Source organism: Triticum aestivum, chromosome 1B (assembly GCF_018294505.1).
Source record: "Triticum aestivum cultivar Chinese Spring chromosome 1B, IWGSC CS RefSeq v2.1, whole genome shotgun sequence".
In the NCBI taxonomy this organism is placed as follows: Eukaryota; Viridiplantae; Streptophyta; class Magnoliopsida; order Poales; family Poaceae; genus Triticum; species Triticum aestivum.
Genome location: NC_057795.1, coordinates 644844474 through 644865905, shown reverse-complemented (window position 1 = coordinate 644865905; position 21432 = coordinate 644844474). Strand labels below are relative to the sequence as shown.

General features: G+C 46.4%; 2 protein-coding genes across 4 annotated transcripts; one reads left to right on the top strand and one right to left on the bottom strand.

The window, feature by feature from the left end:
• Nucleotides 1-12581: 12581 nt before the first annotated feature.
• Nucleotides 12582-15119, bottom strand: LOC123144907 (F-box protein At5g49610). 3 transcript variants are annotated; one of them, XM_044564168.1, is made up of 3 exons: nt 14893-15076; nt 14512-14606; nt 12582-14351 (listed from the first exon to the last, which is right to left on the bottom strand). In XM_044564168.1, the coding sequence occupies exon 3, from the start codon at nt 14295-14297 to the stop codon at nt 12903-12905; it is 1395 nt and encodes a 464-aa protein (XP_044420103.1). In that variant the 5' UTR covers nt 14298-14351; nt 14512-14606; nt 14893-15076; the 3' UTR covers nt 12582-12902. The 3 variants fall into 3 exon arrangements, with proteins under 3 accessions (XP_044420103.1, XP_044420108.1, XP_044420117.1); XM_044564173.1 differs by having other exon boundaries at nt 14534-14606; XM_044564182.1 differs by lacking the exon at nt 14512-14606 and having other exon boundaries at nt 14893-15119.
• Nucleotides 15120-15420: 301 nt separating this feature from the next.
• On the top strand, nt 15421-20960 carry LOC123098271 (protein FAR1-RELATED SEQUENCE 5-like). Its single transcript, XM_044520226.1, has 7 exons — nt 15421-15665; nt 16928-17836; nt 18192-19769; nt 19943-20077; nt 20242-20349; nt 20513-20554; nt 20687-20960. The coding sequence occupies exons 2-7, from the start codon at nt 16963-16965 to the stop codon at nt 20905-20907; spliced, it is 2958 nt and encodes a 985-aa protein (XP_044376161.1). The 5' UTR covers nt 15421-15665; nt 16928-16962; the 3' UTR covers nt 20908-20960.
• The last annotated feature ends 472 nt before the right edge of the window (nt 20961-21432 follow it).

The following is a 21432-nucleotide window of genomic DNA, read 5'->3' as shown; positions in this document are numbered from 1 at the left end:
AAAGCTTATTTATTTCCTGAATTGACTGAACCAGAGATCAAGAAAATGCAAGTTGATGGCACTGCATAGCTCAAGTTCATGGAAATTGATAAGGTAATGTGCTTAAATTATCTTCTTCTTTTTTCAAACCATGCAGGAGAACTGCCTGTGACAATATAGAACAAAAGAGATACAAAGTCTTAGAGTACAATGGACGACCCAACAACAGCAAAAAAGGCAAAAAAACAACAAAATTATTTTTTTATTAGTCATATTTTCTGATGTATTTCCTTTTGTGCTAATTTTCATGCAAAATGTGATAATCGCAGGTTGCAAACTTTCCTTTACCTACGCGGCCTAACAAGGAAAGTGTGGTTGAATCTGAGCGTTGCTTGAAGACATTGCTTCACAACCAAGAAAACCTTACATCAATGGGAAAGGCTATGGCACAATACCTTCTAGCAATAATTATAATGGTTGAAGAGTCATTAACGTTGTGCCAGATCTAACCTCATATTGGGATACACAACTGCTTCATCAGCTTTGAGCTATACCACTTTCCAAATTCAGGGTGACACTAGTAGAGAGACAAGCGAAGATGGCTCTGATCCAGAAGATGCGGATCGACATGAAAGGAAGAGACAGAATAAGCTCAATGCCATGGTTCAAGAGGCACAGAAATAGTTTTTCCATCGCTAGCATTGACGTTTTAACCGTTTCCCTTGCTTTGCGGTCATTTGAGTGTTGAAGAAATCCAGTGGAATTCTGTAGAGACTACTCAGTTCACCTGAAAACAATGGAAGAGGTGTCGACTTTGATAAAGCAACTTGTTCGATTAATATTTCACCATAGCAAATTATGTGATGGATTTGCTTGGTATTTTGGAGTTTCTGAGGATGTTGAACAGGCCTGGAGGATGAAACCTATGAAGAGGAACTTCTGGGGCAAGGAATATGTGCTGGGTGGGCTGATAGGGTTGAAAAGAAGATCGACACTTCTTCTGGATTGTCAAAAGATGATGCATGGATCCAGAATTTCTTTATCCTGAGGTTCAGGCGTGGTTCCAGGATAAATATCTGAGACAGTTTGGAGCAATATGTTCAAGCAACAAGTTTGCTTCCCAAAGAGGTTAAAGAAAGTTAAAAGGGCACTCGATTCAAACAGAGTATTTAATCAAAAACTACCACAATTGACGGAAACGTGACAGAAAACTACCACTCTATGTTTTTGTGCGAAAAACTACCAAATTTGAACTAAACCGTGCCAAAAAAAACTACCAAGTGTTGAAAGCGCTCGCTTCGTCCGCGCTAACCCTGAATCTGACCGGCCTGGCCCGCGAGTCAGTTGCCACGGTGGCGAACTTACGGCCGCCGCGCGTTGACGACCGTCCGCTGTCGGAACGGCACCTGTCGGTGGGCCAATAAGTGAGAGCGAGCGAGCTCAGCCACTCGCTCATTCTCTTCCTCCTCGCTCGCTCTCACTCGTCCTCATCCTCTCCCTCTCCCTGGTGCTCTGAGCTAGGACAGCCTGTCGCCGTCGCCGCCGCGGCCATTGCTGCCGGTAGAAGTTGAGGATGCCATCCTGGAATGACGAGGAGAGCTCGGACGAGGACATCAACATGGTTTCACTGGATCATCAGCTCTTTGTAAGTGCATAATGGTGGAACAGAGTTAGGGTTAGGGTTAGTTCATCCAAATTAGAGATTCCTAGTTGCTTTTGGTTTGATTCGGAGCTTCTTTTGCAGGAAACCCCTGACAGTGTGGTGGAACCATCTTTCTGTGGTTCTTACACTGAATCTGAGCCGACGTGCATGATGCATCATCAGAGGCCGAAGAAGATGGTGGCTTTTGAAGGTGCTTTGACTGGGAGGCGTTTCTTGGGTTGTCCTGTGCAGCAGGTATGAAATCTTGAACGCTAACTTGTTTTGCTGGTGGAGATGTGTGATGTGTTTTGCTGCTGGAGACGTGTGGTGCAACATGTGGTGCAGAGATGTGTGATGTGCAGAGATGTGTGCTATAATTTATAACTGAAACTTGAAAGTGCCATACATATGGAAGCTATATGTGAAAGTAGATCTTTAGTTAACTGAATTCAATACAGCTGTGAACTGAATGTATTAGTTAGGTGTTTACTGAATATAGCTGTTAACTGAAAAAGAACAGAGAGTAAATTTATATCTACTGCTAAATATAGCTATTAACCGAATTTATCTCTGATGCTAAGTCAGGTGCTGTGTGCTTACTATCTCTGAATTATGTTTGCACAATTCAGAGAGCATATTGATGTAAACAAAGGGTTTCAGTTAAATGAAATGACTTTATGACTTTAGTTATCTGTACTAAATTTGTTATTAAGTGCTTTGTGCTTAATTATAAATAATTGCTTATGTAGGATGTAGGTGTGAACTGTGGGGTTGTGGAGTGGGTGGATGGTCCTTGGCCAGAGATTCTACAAAGGTGCCTAACCAGGATTTGGGACATGTACCATGAGCAGAACTTGGGGAGGGTGAATGACAAACAAGCCCATGAGAAAGAGGTGGCCAAGCTTCAGAAGGAAATTGATTTCCTGTCAAACAACTACAACTAGTTGGTGGAAGATGTATCCAAGCTATTTGACTATCAAGATGGCAAGATGTCTCATGACATGGACTATACCAGTCAGGCAATAAATGAACTAAATGAGAAGAAGAAACAACTTGAGGATCAGGCAAAGATTGAGTTAAGTATGGAAAATCTGAAGCTTGCCAAGGAGCAAAGGTGCATTCTTCAAAGCCAAGCAGAGATCATTTAGAACATGAGGAAGGCCATGAAGGAAGTGGAGGGGGACAGGGACCTACTTAGGAAAGAGAAGAAGAAGCTGGAGTATCTGATTGCTGATCTGCTCAATGCTGGGCATGGCAGCAAAGATAAGCTGGAGAGGATCAAGGCAATTATGAATGAGTGAAGTGGTTGGCTTGTGGGTTAAGTAATTAGTAGGCCTATATATATAGCTGGCCTTGGAATGTCATGCATATCAGGTGTATATTTTGGAAAAGTTTCATGTGCTTTCAGAATGGTATGAGGGAGGGAGGTATTGTTATGGTTTAAGAACTAGTTGGTTTTATCTATGATGTAATGACTATTATTTTAAGACCTACTATGCTAAGTGAGTACTCATGCTAAGTTAAGTAAGTAAGAATGTTTTATCTATGATGAGGCTGTTTTACTCTGCATATATCGTGTGTGGATAACTGACAGTAGTGACATAGTTGGAAGTAGCAAGTAACATATATAGCAATTAACTTAGATAGTCTGACAAATAACTTAACATATGTAGCAAGTAGCAAGTAACATATATAGATAGTCTGACATAGATAGATAGTACTGCCATTCATAGTCTAACATAGATAGCAACTAGTAGTAGATAGTGACTGACATAAATAGCAACTAGTAGTAGATAGTGCCTGACGAAACTGAACCTAGGAACTTACTAAACTTACGAAAGTTCAGGACTGACGAAACTGAATATTAGTGCAGCACTTCACTCCTCCTTCAGCATCTTCAGGCACTGGGAGCGGCGCACCGCAGTCACGGCCGCCCTCTTCTTGCCCGGCGCCGGCTCCAGCACATCTTCCTCGCCGCCATCTTGTTCTTGCTTCACGACGATGCCGTCTGGGAGATCGGCGACCTCCGGCAGCGCATCCACTTGGATTGGGCGGTTCCTGTCCCCCTCCACGGCGTCGAGGACGGGAGCCAGCATCTGTAGTTCAAGCTCGTCATCGGAGAGGACGACGACCTCATCCACCTCGTCGTCAGAGGACTCGTCCTTATCATCGTCACTGGACTCGTCGTCAGTGGACTCGTCGTCAGAAGACTTGCCGTCAGAGTCGTTAGAGGGCCCAAGGACCCATGGATTGCGCCTCTCCCAGTAGGCGTTGTTGATTGGGGCTGGGAGAGCGAGGACGACGTCGGTGACGTGGTCCGCGGCGGCCGGCGGTGTGGTGGATGAGCGGTACATCCACCATATGGCGCGCTGCCTGGGGTCGGGGGAGCGCTGCACCTCGCGCATCGCCCACAGCAGAATGGTCGGCGGCGGGATGGTGTGGCCGTGAGGGAAGACGCGCTGCTTTTCAGCAGCCGTCATCACCTTCACGAGGCCGCGGGCGTGGTTCCTCAGCATCGCCAGACTGGGGAACCAGCGCGCGATCTCCCTGTACTGCGCCTGCATCTCGTTGTTGCTGCCGGTGAGAGCTTCGATGGCCAGCTGCCATTCTTCCATGGCGACGGCGGTGGCGGTGGTTGTCGGTGGCGATTTCGACAGGAGAGAGGGGGAAGTGGAGTGGGCGGTGCGAGCGGCGAGTGGGCGAGTGAGCAGAGGGCGTGGTGGGTGGACACATAATAAAGTCGTAGAATCCGAAACGACTAGGTTTAATCCACGCACACTCACCACGCTGCCGGCTGCAACGCACGGTGAACAGACGACGTGGCTAACAACATATAATAAGTTTGGCCGATGCTACTCAAACAAATCACCAACACTAGCCCATTGGTATTGAATGCATAGTTACAACCAACTGGTCCTGGGTTCGAGCCCCAGGCCAGACTTTTTTGTGCAGATTTTTTTTTCCTAAAATGAATTTGGCAGTAACTTGTGAACTGTAGAAATGGCAATGTAAAACAAATAAAAAAATTAAAACAATTAAAACATGCACCTAAACCATACAAATGGCAAAGTAAAACAAAAAAATTCAAAACAAATCAGTAGCACTTAGCCCATTGGTATTGGGCACAAATAAGTACCATACATTCAACATTGTCCACAAGTTCACATGTCTGAATTTAAACACAAACTTAGTAGCACAACACACATTTAGTAGTAGAACACAAACTTAGTACCATACACTCAAACTAAGTACCAGAACACATACTTAGATATAGAGTTTCAATAGTTTCCACTAGCATTGAAATAGGATGCAAACTTGCTAGGAGGTTTCCTCTTCCTCTTGCCTGCCAATATCCATGGTTCTCCAGTGGACGTTTTTGGTGCATTGAATGTTCTTGTTGATGCTGATCCTCTTGTTCTTGGAGCTCTTGTTGATGCTGATCCTGTTGCAGGTGCTGCTGAAACTGCTGATGTTGAACCTCTCTTATTTGCTGCTGTTTTTCTGTTCCTTGTTGCTTTAGGAGGTGGAGCAGATGATGCTGGCATATGTGAAGTTTGGTGTTGAGGTGGTGGTTGTGGAGGTGGATGTGTAGCACTAGAGGAACCCCTAAAAAATTCTCTATTCTCCTGCATGACAAAATTAAATTGGTTAGTAAATAGACCAGAACTAAAATAATTAAACAAAGAATGCATCATTTTTGAATGACCTGGTGTAAGTTCTTTCTCATCTCAAGACTAGGTTTTAGAGCTTTCCCACAGTTTGTATATTTGTGGCCTTGTAGACCACAATTGCTGCATGTAATTGTTCCCATCCTGCTTGTGTCCTTTGAAGCAGGCACCTCAAACTGCCCCTTTCTCCTAGCCGTCTGTTTCTTGCCTGCTTTTTCTTTGAACACTGGGGGCTCAATATCCTGAGTATGAGTGTCATGCCAGAATTCAGGACCAGTGACAGGGTACACAATGTCTTTGTATGCTTCAATATATAGTTCTTTTTTGAAAAATTCATGCACATAGTCCTTTGGGTGCATGTGAATCTTGCTCATTGCTGATATTGCATGACTGCATGTCACACCTGTCATGTCCCACCTCCTGCAGTCACATGATTTACTAGCTAGGTTCACACAGTGCTGATTTTCCTTACTAGACACTTGCCAAATGTCAGGACCTGCCTTATATGCATCACAAAATTTGGCATACTTCTTATTCTCCTCTAGTTTCTCTGAATAGTTGGGTGTGATCATCCACCTGATGTTCTCTGTTTTTTCCCTAGTCTTCTACCTTTTGATCATCTCCTTAGTCCTAATTCCTTCAAACATAGTCCTAATTGGTTTGGCCCTTACATCAAGGATCATTTTGTTGAAAACCTCACTAAGGTTGTTCACAACAAGATCAGTTTTGCAATTGTAATCCATTGCAGACCTACACCAAGTCTCCTTTGGAAATTTTTTAAGCCACTTCCAGGCATCCTCACACTCTGCTTTAAGCTCTGCCATTGCTAATTCATGGCCATTCTTTGGTGAATGAGTAGCTAGCCTGATCTACTATCTTCTTTAGTTCTGCTCCTCTGAAACCAGCTGACTAAAAATTTGCATATATGTGCCTGAGGCAGTATCTCTGAGGGGAATCAGGGAACACCTCATTTATAGCCTTAAGAAGACCCTGATTGTAAATTAATAACCATGGTCATGAACAAAAAGAAATAAAGCTACTAATAACAATATATATCTGAACTCTCTGATAGGGTGCATACCTTTTGCCTGTCAGAAATAATGGTGTAGGTTCCAAATTTGCTTCCACTTCCAATGCAACATCTTAGTTGGGTTAAGAACCATGTCCAACTCTCTGAATCTTCCTTGTCAACCACACCAAAGGCCATGGAGTAGATGTTGTTGTTGCCATCTCTTCCTATGGCTGCAAGAATTTGCTGTCCAATGGTTAGCTTGATGAAGCAACCATCAAGCCCTGCATCCATATCCAAATTAGCTACCATAAATTTACAACAACATATTTTTAACAAAATGCAGTTATAGATTTACCTATAAAGGGCCTGCAACCATTAAGAAATCCTTGCCTTGATGCATGCAAGCAGTAGAACATGTACTTAAATCTAGGAGTTGGGGCAGGGTTTTCTGGGTCCTCAAATGTTGTAACTACACACCTGCTACCAGGGTTTGTGTCAAGAACTGCTTGTAGGTAGTCCCTCAGTCTATAGTACTGCTCCTTCTGGTCATCTTGTACAATCTTAATAGCCTTCCTCCTTGCCCTATAGGCCACACTCTTTGATACATCAACTGAAAACTTGACTTTGCTGTTTTTAATAAGTGCATCCACAGGTGCTCTAGAATCTGCTCTAAGAGAAGGCTCAACTGCTTTGGAAAGCCACTTAGTAGTAACCTTTGTGTTCTCTGCTGATGCTGGACAAGTGTGCTCCATGTTACACTTCTTAATGCAAAATGTTCTTTCATGAGCTATCCTGGAGGCACACATGTAAAATTCACATCCATGCTCTCTCTGTGAACACCAAACAATAAATTCTTGTTGGAGTGTTCCTGTGGTAGTGAAAATACCTCAAAGTCCTTATATGAAAATCTCTTAATGCTTCTCTGAACTGGTAAACACTATCAAAACACAAGCTCTTGCACAAGAGTAAATGTGAATTGGGAATTGAGGGGTCAAAATATAGCCTTTCCTTCATCTTTTTCTTACTACTCTTTGTCTTTGGCTTCTTCATGAGGTATGGTAGTTCAACTTCATCTTCTTCTTCCTCATCACTTATGCCTGCATCACCAGCAAAACAAAACTCATCTGCTTCAGGAAACCAATCTTCAAAACGTTTTTTCGCTACCTCATTGTGACATCTGCTAGTTGGACCAGGATTCTTCACATGTTTGACAATAGCAGTAGTTTGCAATGTTGTATCCTCTTCAGAGGCACACTTTATTTCCATTTGTTGAACAGCTTCAGCACTCCCATCTGAATGAACTGAATCCTCATAACAAAATTCAGACACTTCAGTGTCTCCTTCAAAGTGGTTCAAATCTGCCTCTCTTTGAATCCTGCTCCTCTCAAGCTGAGCCTTTCTATCATCTATCTGATTCTGAAGCTCAGATTGCTCCACAACCTTTTTCACATAGCAGCTCTCTTGAGTGTTCATGTAATTCTCATTAGCCTGTGTACTAATTCCAGGTTCAACATTTCTCACAACCCTTATGTTCACTAGCTTGGCATGATGAAAAAAGTCCAACATTTCATGAACACTAGCTTCATTACCTAAATACTTTACTCTTTCAGATCCAATTTCCTCCTCCTTCACATAGTACGTGTAATCACTGTCCCCATACCCTTCACTAGCAATGAGTGATTGTAGAGTAAGCAAAGAAATATCTGACTCAAACATACCCCTTTTCACAGGGTTTCTTCCTTCTAAATGAAACCATATGTCCCACTTCTGGTCAGCCAAACTGCACAAATAAGTGCTCATGAATTGAATTGAAATTGACTAAGCTATACAGTTTACTGACTCCAGTTTACTACACATGTCCAACTAACAGAAACAAACACATCTTACTAATTTTCCAGATTGAAGCAGCTAACCAAAGGCCTAACAGATGATACTTGCATACCTACAACCCATTGGCGATGACTGGGAGAGCGGTGCCTCCGGCTGCTGCGAGCCGGCCTGCGTCGAGAAACTGGTGCTCCCCAACCAATTATCGACTGAGCCGCTGGCCATCGGTGGAGGCGCGGGCGAGGCAGCAGCGTCCAAACTTGTGTCACCGCCGCCAGTGTCGCCTCCGCCAACGTCGCTGACGCCAGCGCCGCCACCCTCCGGAATCAACGAGGACATGGCGGCCGCCACCTAGTTCAGAGAGAGGGAGAGGAGGGAGAGAGTGAAGCGAGAGGGGAACGGATCAGATCTTGACCCGCACCACACCGACAGGCGCCGTTCTGACAGCGGATGGTCGTCAACGCGCGGCGGCCGTCAGTTCGCCACCGTGGCAACTAACTCGCGGGCCAGGCCGGTCAGATTCGGGGTTAGCACGGGCGAAGCGAGCGCTTTCCACACTTGATAGTTTTTTGCCACGGTTTAGTTCAAATTTGGTAGTTTTTCACACAAAAACGTAGACTGGTAGTTTTCTGTCACGTTTCCGTCAATTGTGGTAGTTTTTGGTTAAATACTCATTCAAACAGGTTATGTTGCAATTGCTTGACAACTATGCTTATTTCTAGTGGAACAACACATGTTTAGTAGCGAAATACTCCCTCCGTTCCAAAATAGATGACCCAACTTTGTACTAAAAGATGACTCAACTTTGTACTAATTTTAGTATAAAGTTGGGTCATCTATTTTGGAACGGAGGGAGTAGATATGAAGTACTATTAGGGAAGCATTTGCTGTAATGAAAAAGCAAGGTTGAGATAGCTCATCATGAAAAGTATTCCCTCCGTCTCATAATATAAGAGCGTTTTTTTACTCTTGTGTAGTGTAAAATACACTCATATTATTGAGACAATGGGAGTATAACAGAGTAGCTAGGATATATTGCCGTTGAAGGCTTTAGCTAGCGCAGATGTTTCTATTTGATGTATTGCATCACCACCATGATGATGTAGTTATTTGTGTGCCTGCTCTTTTTAGTCAGCGTATACAGATTTGCCAGTTGTTGTTGTTGTCTGATGTATCAATTTTACCCCTCCTCTCCCAGGGTGAAGTGAAGCACTAAATCACAGGAGCCCAGCCTGGGCCTGCTGGCTGGCTGGCTGGCTGGCTGCGGCATGCCGCGCGGACGGACATGTGGCGCCTTGCCTCCATCAGAGCATCTCCAGCCGCGTCCCCAACAAGACCCCCCCAGGCGACTTTTCGGCTGCCGGCGCCAAAAAATCGGTCCAGTCGCGCCCCAGGGCCCTTTTTCATCAGCTCGGGCCGAAATTGGCGCCGGCGGACCCAACCCGAACCCGACGCGCTGGGGGGCGCTCGGGGGCGCTGGGCGAATCTTTTTTGGCGCGAAAGCGCCGTGGGGCAGCCACATCGTGGGGCAGCCGCGTCAGCGACACCGCCCGCCTCGTCTTCCCGACGCCTCGGTTTCCCGCGGGGAATCAATGGCAAGGCTGCCGCCGGTCAGCTTTGCCATTGATTCCTCACGGGCGGCGCGTCACGGAGCGACGCGCCGACGCCTCCCCTCCCTCGGACGCGTACACACGGACGCGGCGCGACTATATATGGTCTCGCTCGCCTGCGTTGGAATGCCACCCCAGCCCTCCCTCTCCCGCCGATCTCTTCTCCCCAGCCACTCCCTCTCCCCGATGGCCGAGCGTTTCCCCGGAGACGAGGCGGCGGCCAACGGCTTCGGCCGTCGTTCGCTCCGCGAACAGGAGTCGTGGCTCCTGTTCCAGGCGAACATCCCGGCGCCGCCGGACATGCGCACCGGGCCGACGGGCTGGAGGCTCAGCAATGGAGGAGTGTCCATTCCCCCGTTGCCCGATGCCATCACCAAGTCATCGTACTTCACCGACGAGGTCGAGATCGTGCGCGCCTCTCTCACCGACGCCGAGCGCTCCCTTCCCAAGTACGCCGCCGATAACAACGCGGCTTGGGTGGCGTACTTCGAGCGCCGCCAGCAGCGGCGGCTGGCGTCCACCAACGGGGCGCCGGTGGTCGGCGGCATCAAGAACAGCGAGGGGCGCCACCTCTGGTGGGGCGTCCCCGGCCACACCCTCGACGGCGTGCTGACGCACCTCAAGGGCGGCAACAACCCACCGTTGGCGTACCCCCCGGCGAGGACGGTTGCCCCGACGCACCGCCGACGCGACGGGCAACGGGCACCGAGGAGGTTCGGCTCCTCCTCCTCTTCTTCCTCGTCGCATTCTTCCTCCCAATCCTCCGGCACTTCATCACTGCTCGGCGTCAAGGCCGAGCCCGCGGCGGAGACACTGCTCGGCCGGCGTACACGCAGCGCCGGCATCGTCATCAGCAAGGGCGGCCGGCGCGCCTCCTCGTCGGCTCCTCCCCCGCGCTTCGTCAAGCCGAAGACGGAGCCGGGTCTCGCGCCGGTGAAGACGGAGCCGGGGCTGGCTCCGGTGAAGATGGAGCCGGGGCTGCTGGCGCCGGTGAAGGCGGAGCACGATGAGGTCGAGCTCGACGACGACGCGGCCCTTGAATGGGCACGCCAAGACTCGCTGAAGATGGCGAGGGAGCGCCAGCGCGCCGCACTACAGCGCTTCGCGCAGCGCCGCCGAGGCCGCGACGAAGGCGGCGGCGTCATCATCGACGACAGCGACGACGACGACGCGCCGCCGCCCCGCCATCAGCCGGGGAGGGGTCCGGCAGGGGCGCCCGAATCAAGGAGGAGAAGGCCGACGGTGGCGGCGACGACGGCGACTTCTCGGCCTTCAGGAAAAAAAATTGACTAGTTTTTATATGTAATGGCGTGTTTTAGCCCAAGTTTGCGAATATAAAAGTTCAAGTTTGCCGAAAATTGGCGTGTTTCAGCCCAAGTTTGTCTTCTTTTTCTCACGCCTGGGGCCGGCCCTGGGGGCGGCGGCTGGGGGCCAACTCGCCCCCAGACCCACTTTTTGCGCCAGGTCACCCCCAGACGGCGATTTTAGGCGCCCCCTGGGGGGCCAACAGCTGGAGATGCTCTCAAGCTCCGCTACCCGGCCGCACGGCACCGGGACTTTCTGTTTGTTCTTATAACAAACTCACGTCTGAGTCCTGACCGGACTGAATTGGTGTGCCGTGAAGAGTTCCAGAGTATCTTTAATAGCACAAATAATAGAGTACCCTGCAAATAATATCGCGAATAATACACGAGAGTTATTGTCAAAATAGTTAACACAAGCACGTACAAGCATTAGATTTTGTTTACCTACGGTACATTGCATCTTGTGTGTACTTCATTGCTTACCATACTGTTGCAAATGTAATTTTCATTAATCTGGAACACACAAGGAATTCTTGATACTTATAAGTCCACCACTATATAGGACTTCGACATTTTGTGTCCCCAAATCTGTTATATTGTTTCTAAATTCATTTGTGATACACAAGACATCAGTGTGCATTGTGTTCGTGCATAAAAAGGTCGTTAAATTATTTGTCTGGCACCTGTAGACCGCACTGCCAGACTAGAGATCTCACGCAATATTGAAGGATTGTGAATATTAGTGTGCATTTGGGAAATTATTATTCCATTTGAGCTAAGAAATTGGTGGATTTTGAATATTATCCGGATTCACTAGGGATCATTTAATACTGCAAAAAATTGCTATGATAACAGCCACAAGAAGAGAAATGTGATGATCATGTGAAATACCACTTTTTTCTGGCCAATTGTTCCAGCAGAAGTGGGTGGCGGCGGTGTATGTGTGCGCTCATCAACAAAAAATCAGAGCTGGCACCGGCAGTAATAGTGCCACGGTCACAGTGTCCGTCAATATATTCCCCTTCGAGTAATAATAATCTTGATAATATTTTGCCAACATAAATACTACTGTATTTTTATTATTGTTTTGCACTCGGCGTATCCAAGGACCTTTGATGATCTATGTTGCAGCTTTCAGTACCTAAACATCATACAAAGATAAGTGCAGCTCGTTAATTTGCACCATATACTTTGGTTCAGTTGAGAGTGCCCATTTTAAAGATGTACAGTACTAACAAACAAAACAGCAAAAGATCACCCATACACTGTCTCATCTTACTGTATTAATACTGCTATTTAGCTCAACCGTGTCATTCTCGACATATATGCTCCCTTTGTAACTTCTAAAAGATTTCTATGTTGGCAATGAGGAGTATTATTCTATGTTGGCAGGAGTGCGGCCTGCGGTTGCAGCACAGTGCATAACCGTTGATATATCTCTGGTTCTCAAGGAGTACAATGCAGTTGCTAATGGTGATTCTTGCAGGGCAAAAAGTTCAGATGTAAGATTATATAGACAGTATGCAACCAAATCAGAACTAGTGGCACCGTGTGACGAATGTATTTGGAAAGAACTTCAAGAAGGAACTATGTAGTACAAAGAAGTTTTGCTCAGGCCAAACTGAACCACCCAACATATTTCTATCTCTTTATTCTCTTACTCAAATTTTAGAACAAAGCAAAACAAGCCTGCACCCGATTCTTCATGTAGCTGGAGCCATTCTACATGTACTATATGCATTATCAGCTCTTGGTTTCTGCCGTACACGTTCGAAACCAGCTAACTGATATCCTGAGAATACATGCCATGGAGATGCCGATCTTGATTTACACAATACTGACCTTTCGCCTTTTAACCTTTTAGCTTGGAGTAGTAGTTTGTTTAGTTGCCTTAGCCAGGGTATATGACAGGGCAACCTCTTCATCCCTTTTATGCACTGGAGCAAGGCTCTCTTCAAATAAACTGAATCTTGAACCAGGGATGAAGCATGGAACAGAGGTGTGTGTCTCAGTGACCGAAAGAATGCCCTCTAGAACCTGACAGCTAGGATCATAGGTGTAAACTTTTTTATGAAACTTTTCATAAACCCAGTGCTTGCTAGTAGCAATGACAATCTTCTTCCCCGACCTGCAATTGCCAAGAGAACCAATAACTCTCACAGCCTGTGGCTCGCCTAATTCTCTTCTGATGTGCCCGGACAAATCGATTCGATGATTTAGCGTCCAATCACCAGAGCCGTAATCCAGCAGCCCCCAAATCTCCAGGGCACTACCATGAGGGGTTCCGTTGCGAAGGTTCCGGACAATACACACCTGGTCATCCATCACGACCAGATGCTCTCCTTCTGACTGGGACCAGGGGCGTACGTGCTCTCTTGATCCCCAGAACGGTGGTGAACGGACGGATCCGAAGGTCTCCTCTGCGACAGAAAACAATATGATGGCAGCTCTTGGCCTTCTGATGAGAAGAGAAGGACTGATCAACCAGTGCAGGAATCCGTTGGCAAACACAGGTTGTATTTTGCTCATCATAGCATGACCAACTGCAGAATGTGCAAACTTGGACCACCTGAAGGGTACTCCTCCAGCTGCAGGCCTCCAGCAATCAGCCCCTGGTGTGTACACTTCACACCTGAGGATGTCCTCGTGGGCAAGCCCATTGATCAACCTCACTACCTTGTACTCCCTTGTCGGGGCATCAAATCCCAACCCAGCAGTAAAATCACGTGCACGATCACAGTAAGGTGGCAGACGTGCGACTGCCCGTGTGGCTGCATTGCAAACATAGTAAGCTAGCGCGGCGGCGTCATATAGAAGGGTGAGGCCACAGCATGGTGAGGGCGTCAGTACTTCCACAGAGTTGGGACGTGCAGAGTCAATGGTGAAGAGTAAATCATCTCTCGGGCCTGACGGTGAGTATGAGCATACTGTGGCGGAGTCCAATTTTTCTGTGGGTGAGACCACCAGTAGCTTTGGTGCTGGTGGCAGCACCTTACAGGTCGCCATGTGGAGGCTGCAGAAATCCTTGGAGGAGAGGAGTGCATCCCAAGAGCGACAAACGGCCCGGAAGCGGAGAACGGATTTGACAGGGAGACGAAGTAGCACCTCCAACATCATGTCATCAGGAAGCAACCGTGCACAAAGAGATAGTAGAAGGGCCTTCTTCCTCTTGCTGCTTGGGAACGCCTCTGCCGTAATCTTCCCAGCCTCGCCACAGGATGGGATGGCACTCTTTCTCTTGCTGCCACCCATCATTTCACCGCCAACTTCTGTTGCGTCCAATCGATATTACTAATTCAGCAAGATGTTCTGCAGTGAAACACACACATAGGAACAATTTGAGTTTTAGTATACTGAACCTCGATGCATATGTTTTTTTGGAAAGGTAAGCATAATTTAATCCCAAATTTTGTTTGAATAATAAACTGACTGCTATTAGTCCTATATTAGCTGAGAGGGCAATAGGCACCAAAGCAAATTGCAGGACCCGCCTGCATCTTGGACATAACAGATCTGCGTTTCTTTTGAAGCGAAGAGGCAAGATCGACCCAACTATGATTTTACCTTGAAAGATAGAATAACTGCTCTTAGTGACACTATTCTGAAAGCAGTAACACCAGAAGTTTGAGGGTAATAGGCAGCGAAATACATCTGAAGATCCCCACGGCAGCATGTACAATACTAATAGTACTAAAATAGAAGGGGTCAGATCGACCTTGAGCTAAGACAGATCTAAGCTGATTTCATCATTACAAGAAAGGGAAGACGAGAGAGAGCAGAAGGAGATCCGTGTGACAAGAAGATGAATTAAGGCATCGAACAGATCCGAGCGAGGTAGGGGGTTTCTTACCAAGCGAATCCACTGGACGGCGCCCGCGACGAATCGGCGAAGCTAGGGTTACGGCGGCTCGGCGGGAGGAAGACTCGATTTTTTCTGCCGGGAGAGACGGAGAGATATGGAGGGGAAGGGGATTATTTAGGTTGGAATCGGATACGAACCGGTGAGACTGAGTGGCGAGAGACTTGAAGAAGGTCTGTCGGAAGGGGCGTATATACGTATAAGATGGCGTCCGATTTGACATCAAAGATTGGCATCGTATATACGTATATACCCTACCCGTTGTCGTTAATTACATTATTAGTGAGGATTGGGGTAATTAGTTACGGACGCGTCTAGTGGGCGGCCGGCCGCCCTGGGATCACTAGCCAGCGGCCACCCGGAAAAGGAAACCACCTGGTCCCCCCTCGAGCGAAAAGAGGAAACAGTCCACCTGGTCCCTGCTCGTCGGAGCCAAAAAGGCAACTGCCCCGCCCACCAGCTGGCCGCGGGATCACGTGCACCCTCCTCGCCAAACTGCGCCCTGGCTATCTTCTTCTTCCTCACGAAAGAAGGAGGATCTGCCCAGGTTGCAGAATCCACGCCATTTCTCGCCCCCACGCCTCAGCCCCACCGACGCTGCCTTCTTCTTCTTCTGCACGCCAGAAACAGATCCAAACGCAATCGCCCCCAGCCCTTCTTCCTCCTCCTACACAGCCGCCATGGGAGCCCCAAAGTAGAAGGAGCTGCTTCAAGATCTAAAGGGCAGGGTGGTCAGAGCCATACCAGGCAGTAAGATCGAGCAGGTAAGCCCCTTCTGCACCTCTTCGCTTCCCCCTTCTCCATGGATCCATGGAGAATCTGCTTCAAAAAAGAGGTGAATCTGGCACATCACACCAGATGTTAAACATGCTGGATGTGTTAAACATGCCAAAAACTACCACCTGGATGTGTTAAAAACAAGCCAACTAAAAACGAGTTATCTGGCCAATTAAAACATGATTAAAAGCCAACTTCTAGTTATTATTTGCAAAATGAACAAAAAATTGACTGTCCAATGCTTTGTTGAACATGTGCAACGAAAAATTCATAAATGTGCAACTAAACATGCATCCCAGCCAACTGAACATGTATCCTGGCCAACTAACCATGTATCCTGCCAACTAAAAACATATATCTGGCAATACATGTTTCTGAGTGAACACTTTGGAAAAAATGTAGTATATGTGAAAATAAAAAACATGTTTTCTGGCCAACTAAACATGCATGTTGGCCAAAAACTGATGACCAACTAAGACATCTATTCTAGGCAACTAAGACATCTATTCTAGCCAACTGAATGCATTAACTGTCCAACTGAACATGCATGTTGGCCACAAAACTGAAAAAATGCAACCTGGCCAGCTGAGACATCTATTCTAGCCAACTAAAAGCATTGAATGTCCAACTGAATATGTATGCTGGCCAAGTGGAAATCCTGGAAATTGAGACGTCTATTCTAGCGAAAACCAGAAATCTGTAGTGCAATAGGAAAAACATAGGAACTTTTGTCCATGGCTAATGAAGCCACAAACCATATTAACATATTCACACACAAATCTTGTCCCACGCATATATTCTGGTCCCACACCTATTGCAAACCATATTAATATGTTCAAATATACCAGATCTAGAAACATAAACGGCGATGAAAAACATATAACTATAATCTGTCCTCCAATTCTTCTTTCTTCTTTCACCTGGATTTTCCTTCTCAAATGTAGCATCCAATTATGTGCAGAAAAATCTGAAAAGAGCTCCTTGCGAAACGGAAACCTACAGATCATTGCAACAAAACAAAAAGGGAAAAGGGTAAGAAAAACTCTGTAGAAAAAAGAAGTCATGCTCTTGCCAGTTATTTACTGCAAACTGTGCAACTAACATAACAACTCTGTGCAAACAAAAAAATTCATAACTGTTATAATAAAAGATTATGCTATGGTCATGTTGCTTTTAGGTTATTTTGAAACACAGTTTTTCTGTGGTTACCAACTGATGGCATCAATTTCTTCTTTTTTTATATGTGCAGGGAGTGTGTGGCAGCATCCAAAAACAAGGGAAAAAATGCTTGATCTCAATGAGTTGCCTCCAGATCTCAATGAGCTTCCTCATGATATGGATCAGCAGCAACCCAGCATACAACAAGGAAACTGCACAGAAAATGGTCGATATGTTTACTACACGCAGGCAAGTCGTGATGGTAACCCTACGGGCCATGACAATGTGGCAGGCCAGTCATCAGCCCGTGGTGCCCCTGTAGTGGTGTCTTTGCAGTCAGAGAGCCATACTCTTGATGACACAGGAACCGAGGCAAATGTTCCTGGTCCAACCAGGACTGAGCTAGAAGCTGGGGCTTTTGACAGAGTTGTGCAAGTAGAAGAAGGAGAGGATGAGGCTGGTTCTCAACCTATGGAACCCTATGTTGGCATGAGGTTTGACAGCCTTCAAATTGCTAAGGATCACTACAACAGTTACGCACTACGGATGGGTTTCTCTATCAAGATGAACACCTCTAGACGGACACCCCGCACCAATGAATTGATAAAACAACAGTTTTGCTGCAACAAGTTCAAGAAGTCCAAAGCTGATGATGGAGGAGCTGGGGCTCCTCCTTACCTGGACCCTATTCCAGATCCAACATCTGTTAACAGTGATGAGGAGATGGAAGAAGAACCTCCAATATTTGATGAAGAGGATGCTGGTACTAGTAAGAAGAAGAAGAAGCGCAAACGTGAGACAATAAAGCAGACTGAATGCAAGGCGAAAATGTTGGTGAAGCTGATAGATGGGCGATGGGAGGTGACGCACTTTGTTCGTGACCACAATCATCCGCTCGTGAACAAATCTTCATTGTCCAAATACTTGAGATCCCACCAAGGCATCTCGCCTGATGAAAAGGAGTTTCTGCGCATCTTGTATAACTGCAACTTGACTACAGGTGTGGTGTTTTTCTATATCCCTTGAAGAATTAAGTTTCCCTCTAGGCAGTCCAGTGTGCAACTGTTATGGTACTACTGTGCAACTGAAATGGCTTAACTATGCAACTGTTGTTCAACTTCCCATGCTTTTTATATATCACTTTGGGTGCTTCTTGTGCAACTAGATTGTCTTTACTGTGCAAATACACAATGTCCTGTATGCAAAAACTGCAAAGTGTTTTTAAAAAGGTGCAGCTAGGTGTCCATTTCCTGTGATTATCTTCTGTGCCAACACGTGTCCTATTACTGTGCAGCTGGATGTGCGCATTTGTGCAACTAAAAAAAGGATATACTGTTTGTTTTTGTATTATGCAGGACGAATGATGCATGTAATGGCAGAGTTCTATGGATCTGAGATGATGGTGCCGTTCGGACCAAAGGCAATAACAAATCTTTGTACAAGTTTCCGTAGAGATGACACAAAGGAGGGTGATCTGATTGAGACAATTGCGCACTTCAAGGATATACAAAAAACCGATCCAGACTTCTTCTATAAGGTGAAATATGATGAAGAGGACAGAGTTGTCAACATATTTTGGGTGGACGGCTTAGCTCGAAAAGCTTATGTGGAGGCGTACCACGATTGCATATCGTTTAACACCACCTACATGACCAACTTGTACAATATGCCGTTCGCGCCCTTCATAGGAATAAACCGACATGGCCAATCTTTCATGCTGGGTTGCGCGTTTGTGAGGCAGGAGTTGGCATCGAGCTTTGATTGGGTCTTTGGAGCATTCCTAGAGGCTATGGATGGCAAACCTCCTGACAACTTCATCACCGATCAGGATGGTGCGATGAGGCAGTCAATACAGAGCATCTTTCCAATCATCGTGCACCATTGTTGTCGATGGCACATCATGAAAAAGGCTCAGGAAAAGGTTGGTTGGTTGCTGTGCCGGAATCCAGGACTCTCTGATGATTTCAACAAGTGTGTTGACTTCAGCTTCACTATAGACGAGCTTGAGCAGAATTGGGCTGGGTTAATGATCAAGTATGAGGCTATGGCACACACGCACTTTGAGAAGTTGTACGAATACAGGTCAACTTGGGTGCCGTGCTACTTCAAACACAGGTTCTTTCCCTTCCTCCAGTCTACACAGCGTAGTGAGGGGTTCAACGCCGTCCTCAAAAGATATGTGAACCCACACAACTCAATGTTGAACTTCGTCAAGCAATATGAAAAAATACAGAACCACATCCTTGCCAAGGAAGGCTGCAATGATTACAGGACACAACACCTTGAGATTGAGTTGTGGTCCAACTTCCCAATAGAGAAGCAAGCTTACAAAACCTATACTAGAGACCTTTACCGCAAGTTTAGAGAAGAGTTTGAGCTGATTGGACGTTATAATGCATTCCAAGTTGGTGTTGATGTGTTTGAGCTCAGACCGAACCAGGAATTTGTTGCGAAATATGGTTCTCGAAACTACTTGGTGCGGGCAAGGGTGGAGGAGCGTTCCTATTTGTGTGAGTGTTGTAAAATGGACAAGGACGGCATCCTCTGTTGCCACATCCTCAAGGTGTTCACCCATATTGGCGTTGATGTCATACCGCAAAGATACCTGCTAAGACGGTGGACACCTACTGTTGTACCTAGTGCGCCAGGGACTGGTTATGAGAAACCGGATGAAATGCCTCCTCAATCAAAGAAGCAGATAAGGGAGAGGAACATGATATACGATTTTCGGAAACTAGCAAAGTTTGCGAGTGGTTCTGATCCAGCACAAGCTATTGTATACAAGCATATGCGTGCAGCACGTACCGAGATCGGCCACCTGAACAAGTCCAAGAAAAGGAAAAACCCGACTGCTGCAACGGGGCCATCAGATGATGGCAACCCTCGAGGACCTCCTCCACCTCTAGGCAGCAATCAGGGGGGTCATCATCCAGGTAATTACCTGCCCCAACTCCTGATCTAACTAGGTGTGTAACTTCAGTTGCACACATCATTGTGCCCAGTTGCACACACCATGGTAGCCACTTGGATAAGAACATACTGCCTAGTTGCGCACGTTGTGTTAGTTCACGCATCAAAGATAACACAGCTAACTTATTTTTTCCAGTTATGCATATATGTGATGTCAACCCTCAAGGACCTCCTCCCCCTCCTGGCTGTACACGGCATCCTCCGCCACCTCCTCCCCCGCATGCTCCTCCCAATGGCCCTACAGGCAGCACTCAGGGGGCTCGTCGTCTAGGTAATTACCTTCACCCAACTCCCCATCAAACTAGGTCTGTAACTCCAATTGCACACATCATGGTGCTCAGTTGCACCGAACAGGCTACCTAGTTGCGCATGCTGTGTTAGTTTGAGCATAAAAAGATAAACACAACTGACTTGTTTGTCCTGTTCTGCCTATAGGTGATGCCAACCCTCAAAGACCTCCTCCCCCGCCAGGCCCAACTAGCAGTGCCCTTTGTGCTACTCCCAATGGACCTACAGGCAGGACTCAGGGGGCTCATAACCCAGGTTAGTACCTTCACCGACTCCAAAACAAATACTAGGGTGAGTGACTTTAGTTGCACATATCATAGTGCCCAGTTGAACAGAAACATGCTGCCTAGTTGTGTGCGCTGTGTTAGTTTGAGGATCAAGCTAAAAATCTAACTTGTTTTTCATGTTCTGCCCATAGGCGACTACAATCCAAGTACCATAACAGGCCGTGCTACTGCAGGTGTTTTTTTCAACTTAACTTGCACACAGCAACCAGTTAGTTGCACAAAAATGTACTGTGTGGTTGCACAGAACATCAGTGCTGGTTGCACAATAACAAAAATACTAAACTTTTTATATGATTATTACACAGGTGATCGTGACGGTCCTACTGCCCCGTTGGAGGCTGCATCCCTTGCACAAGCTTCTGATGATTTTGTGCCCAGGGATCCTCCAAGGTCTACTACAAAGGGTAGGGCAAAAAGTCGACGGTACAAATCGGCGCTGGAGCTACACCCAAAGAAGAAAAACAAATGCAGCCAGTGCCAATCTAGAGAGCACACTGCTGGTGTGTGTCCAGAGAGGCTCCTATGATTCTGTTTCCTCATTTGTAACTTTGGAACAAAGAAGGAAAAATAATGATGTCTTTTTTAGCAATGTTGGGACCAAGTGGACACATTCAGCATCTATGATTCCTCTTTATCTAATTTATGCTGCTTGAATTAGTTCATGCACTGTGTAAAAAAAGTTGCTATTTGTGCCTTTGTTGGCAACTGGTTAAATATTTAGTTGTTGAACAATTGTATATACAGTGCTCCTAATGTATCAACAAAAGTGATGATATTGAGTTGCAAAACGCAATTACTAGCAGTGTGCAACTGCAAAATCTACTTAATAAAATTGTACAAACCAGAAACTTCCTCCATGGAGCCGAAAAAAAAGTACTGACCTATTCCTTGTCGTATCTCAGCAACTTCCTCCATGGGGCGGTGTTATGCACGCTGGTGACCCAATCATACGTCAGCTTCTTCCTGATGTTGAGTACTTCCTTGGGGTCGTAGTTGGGCAGTTGGCTACCATTCCACTCGGTGGCGTTAAGCAGTGCGAACAACCACACTC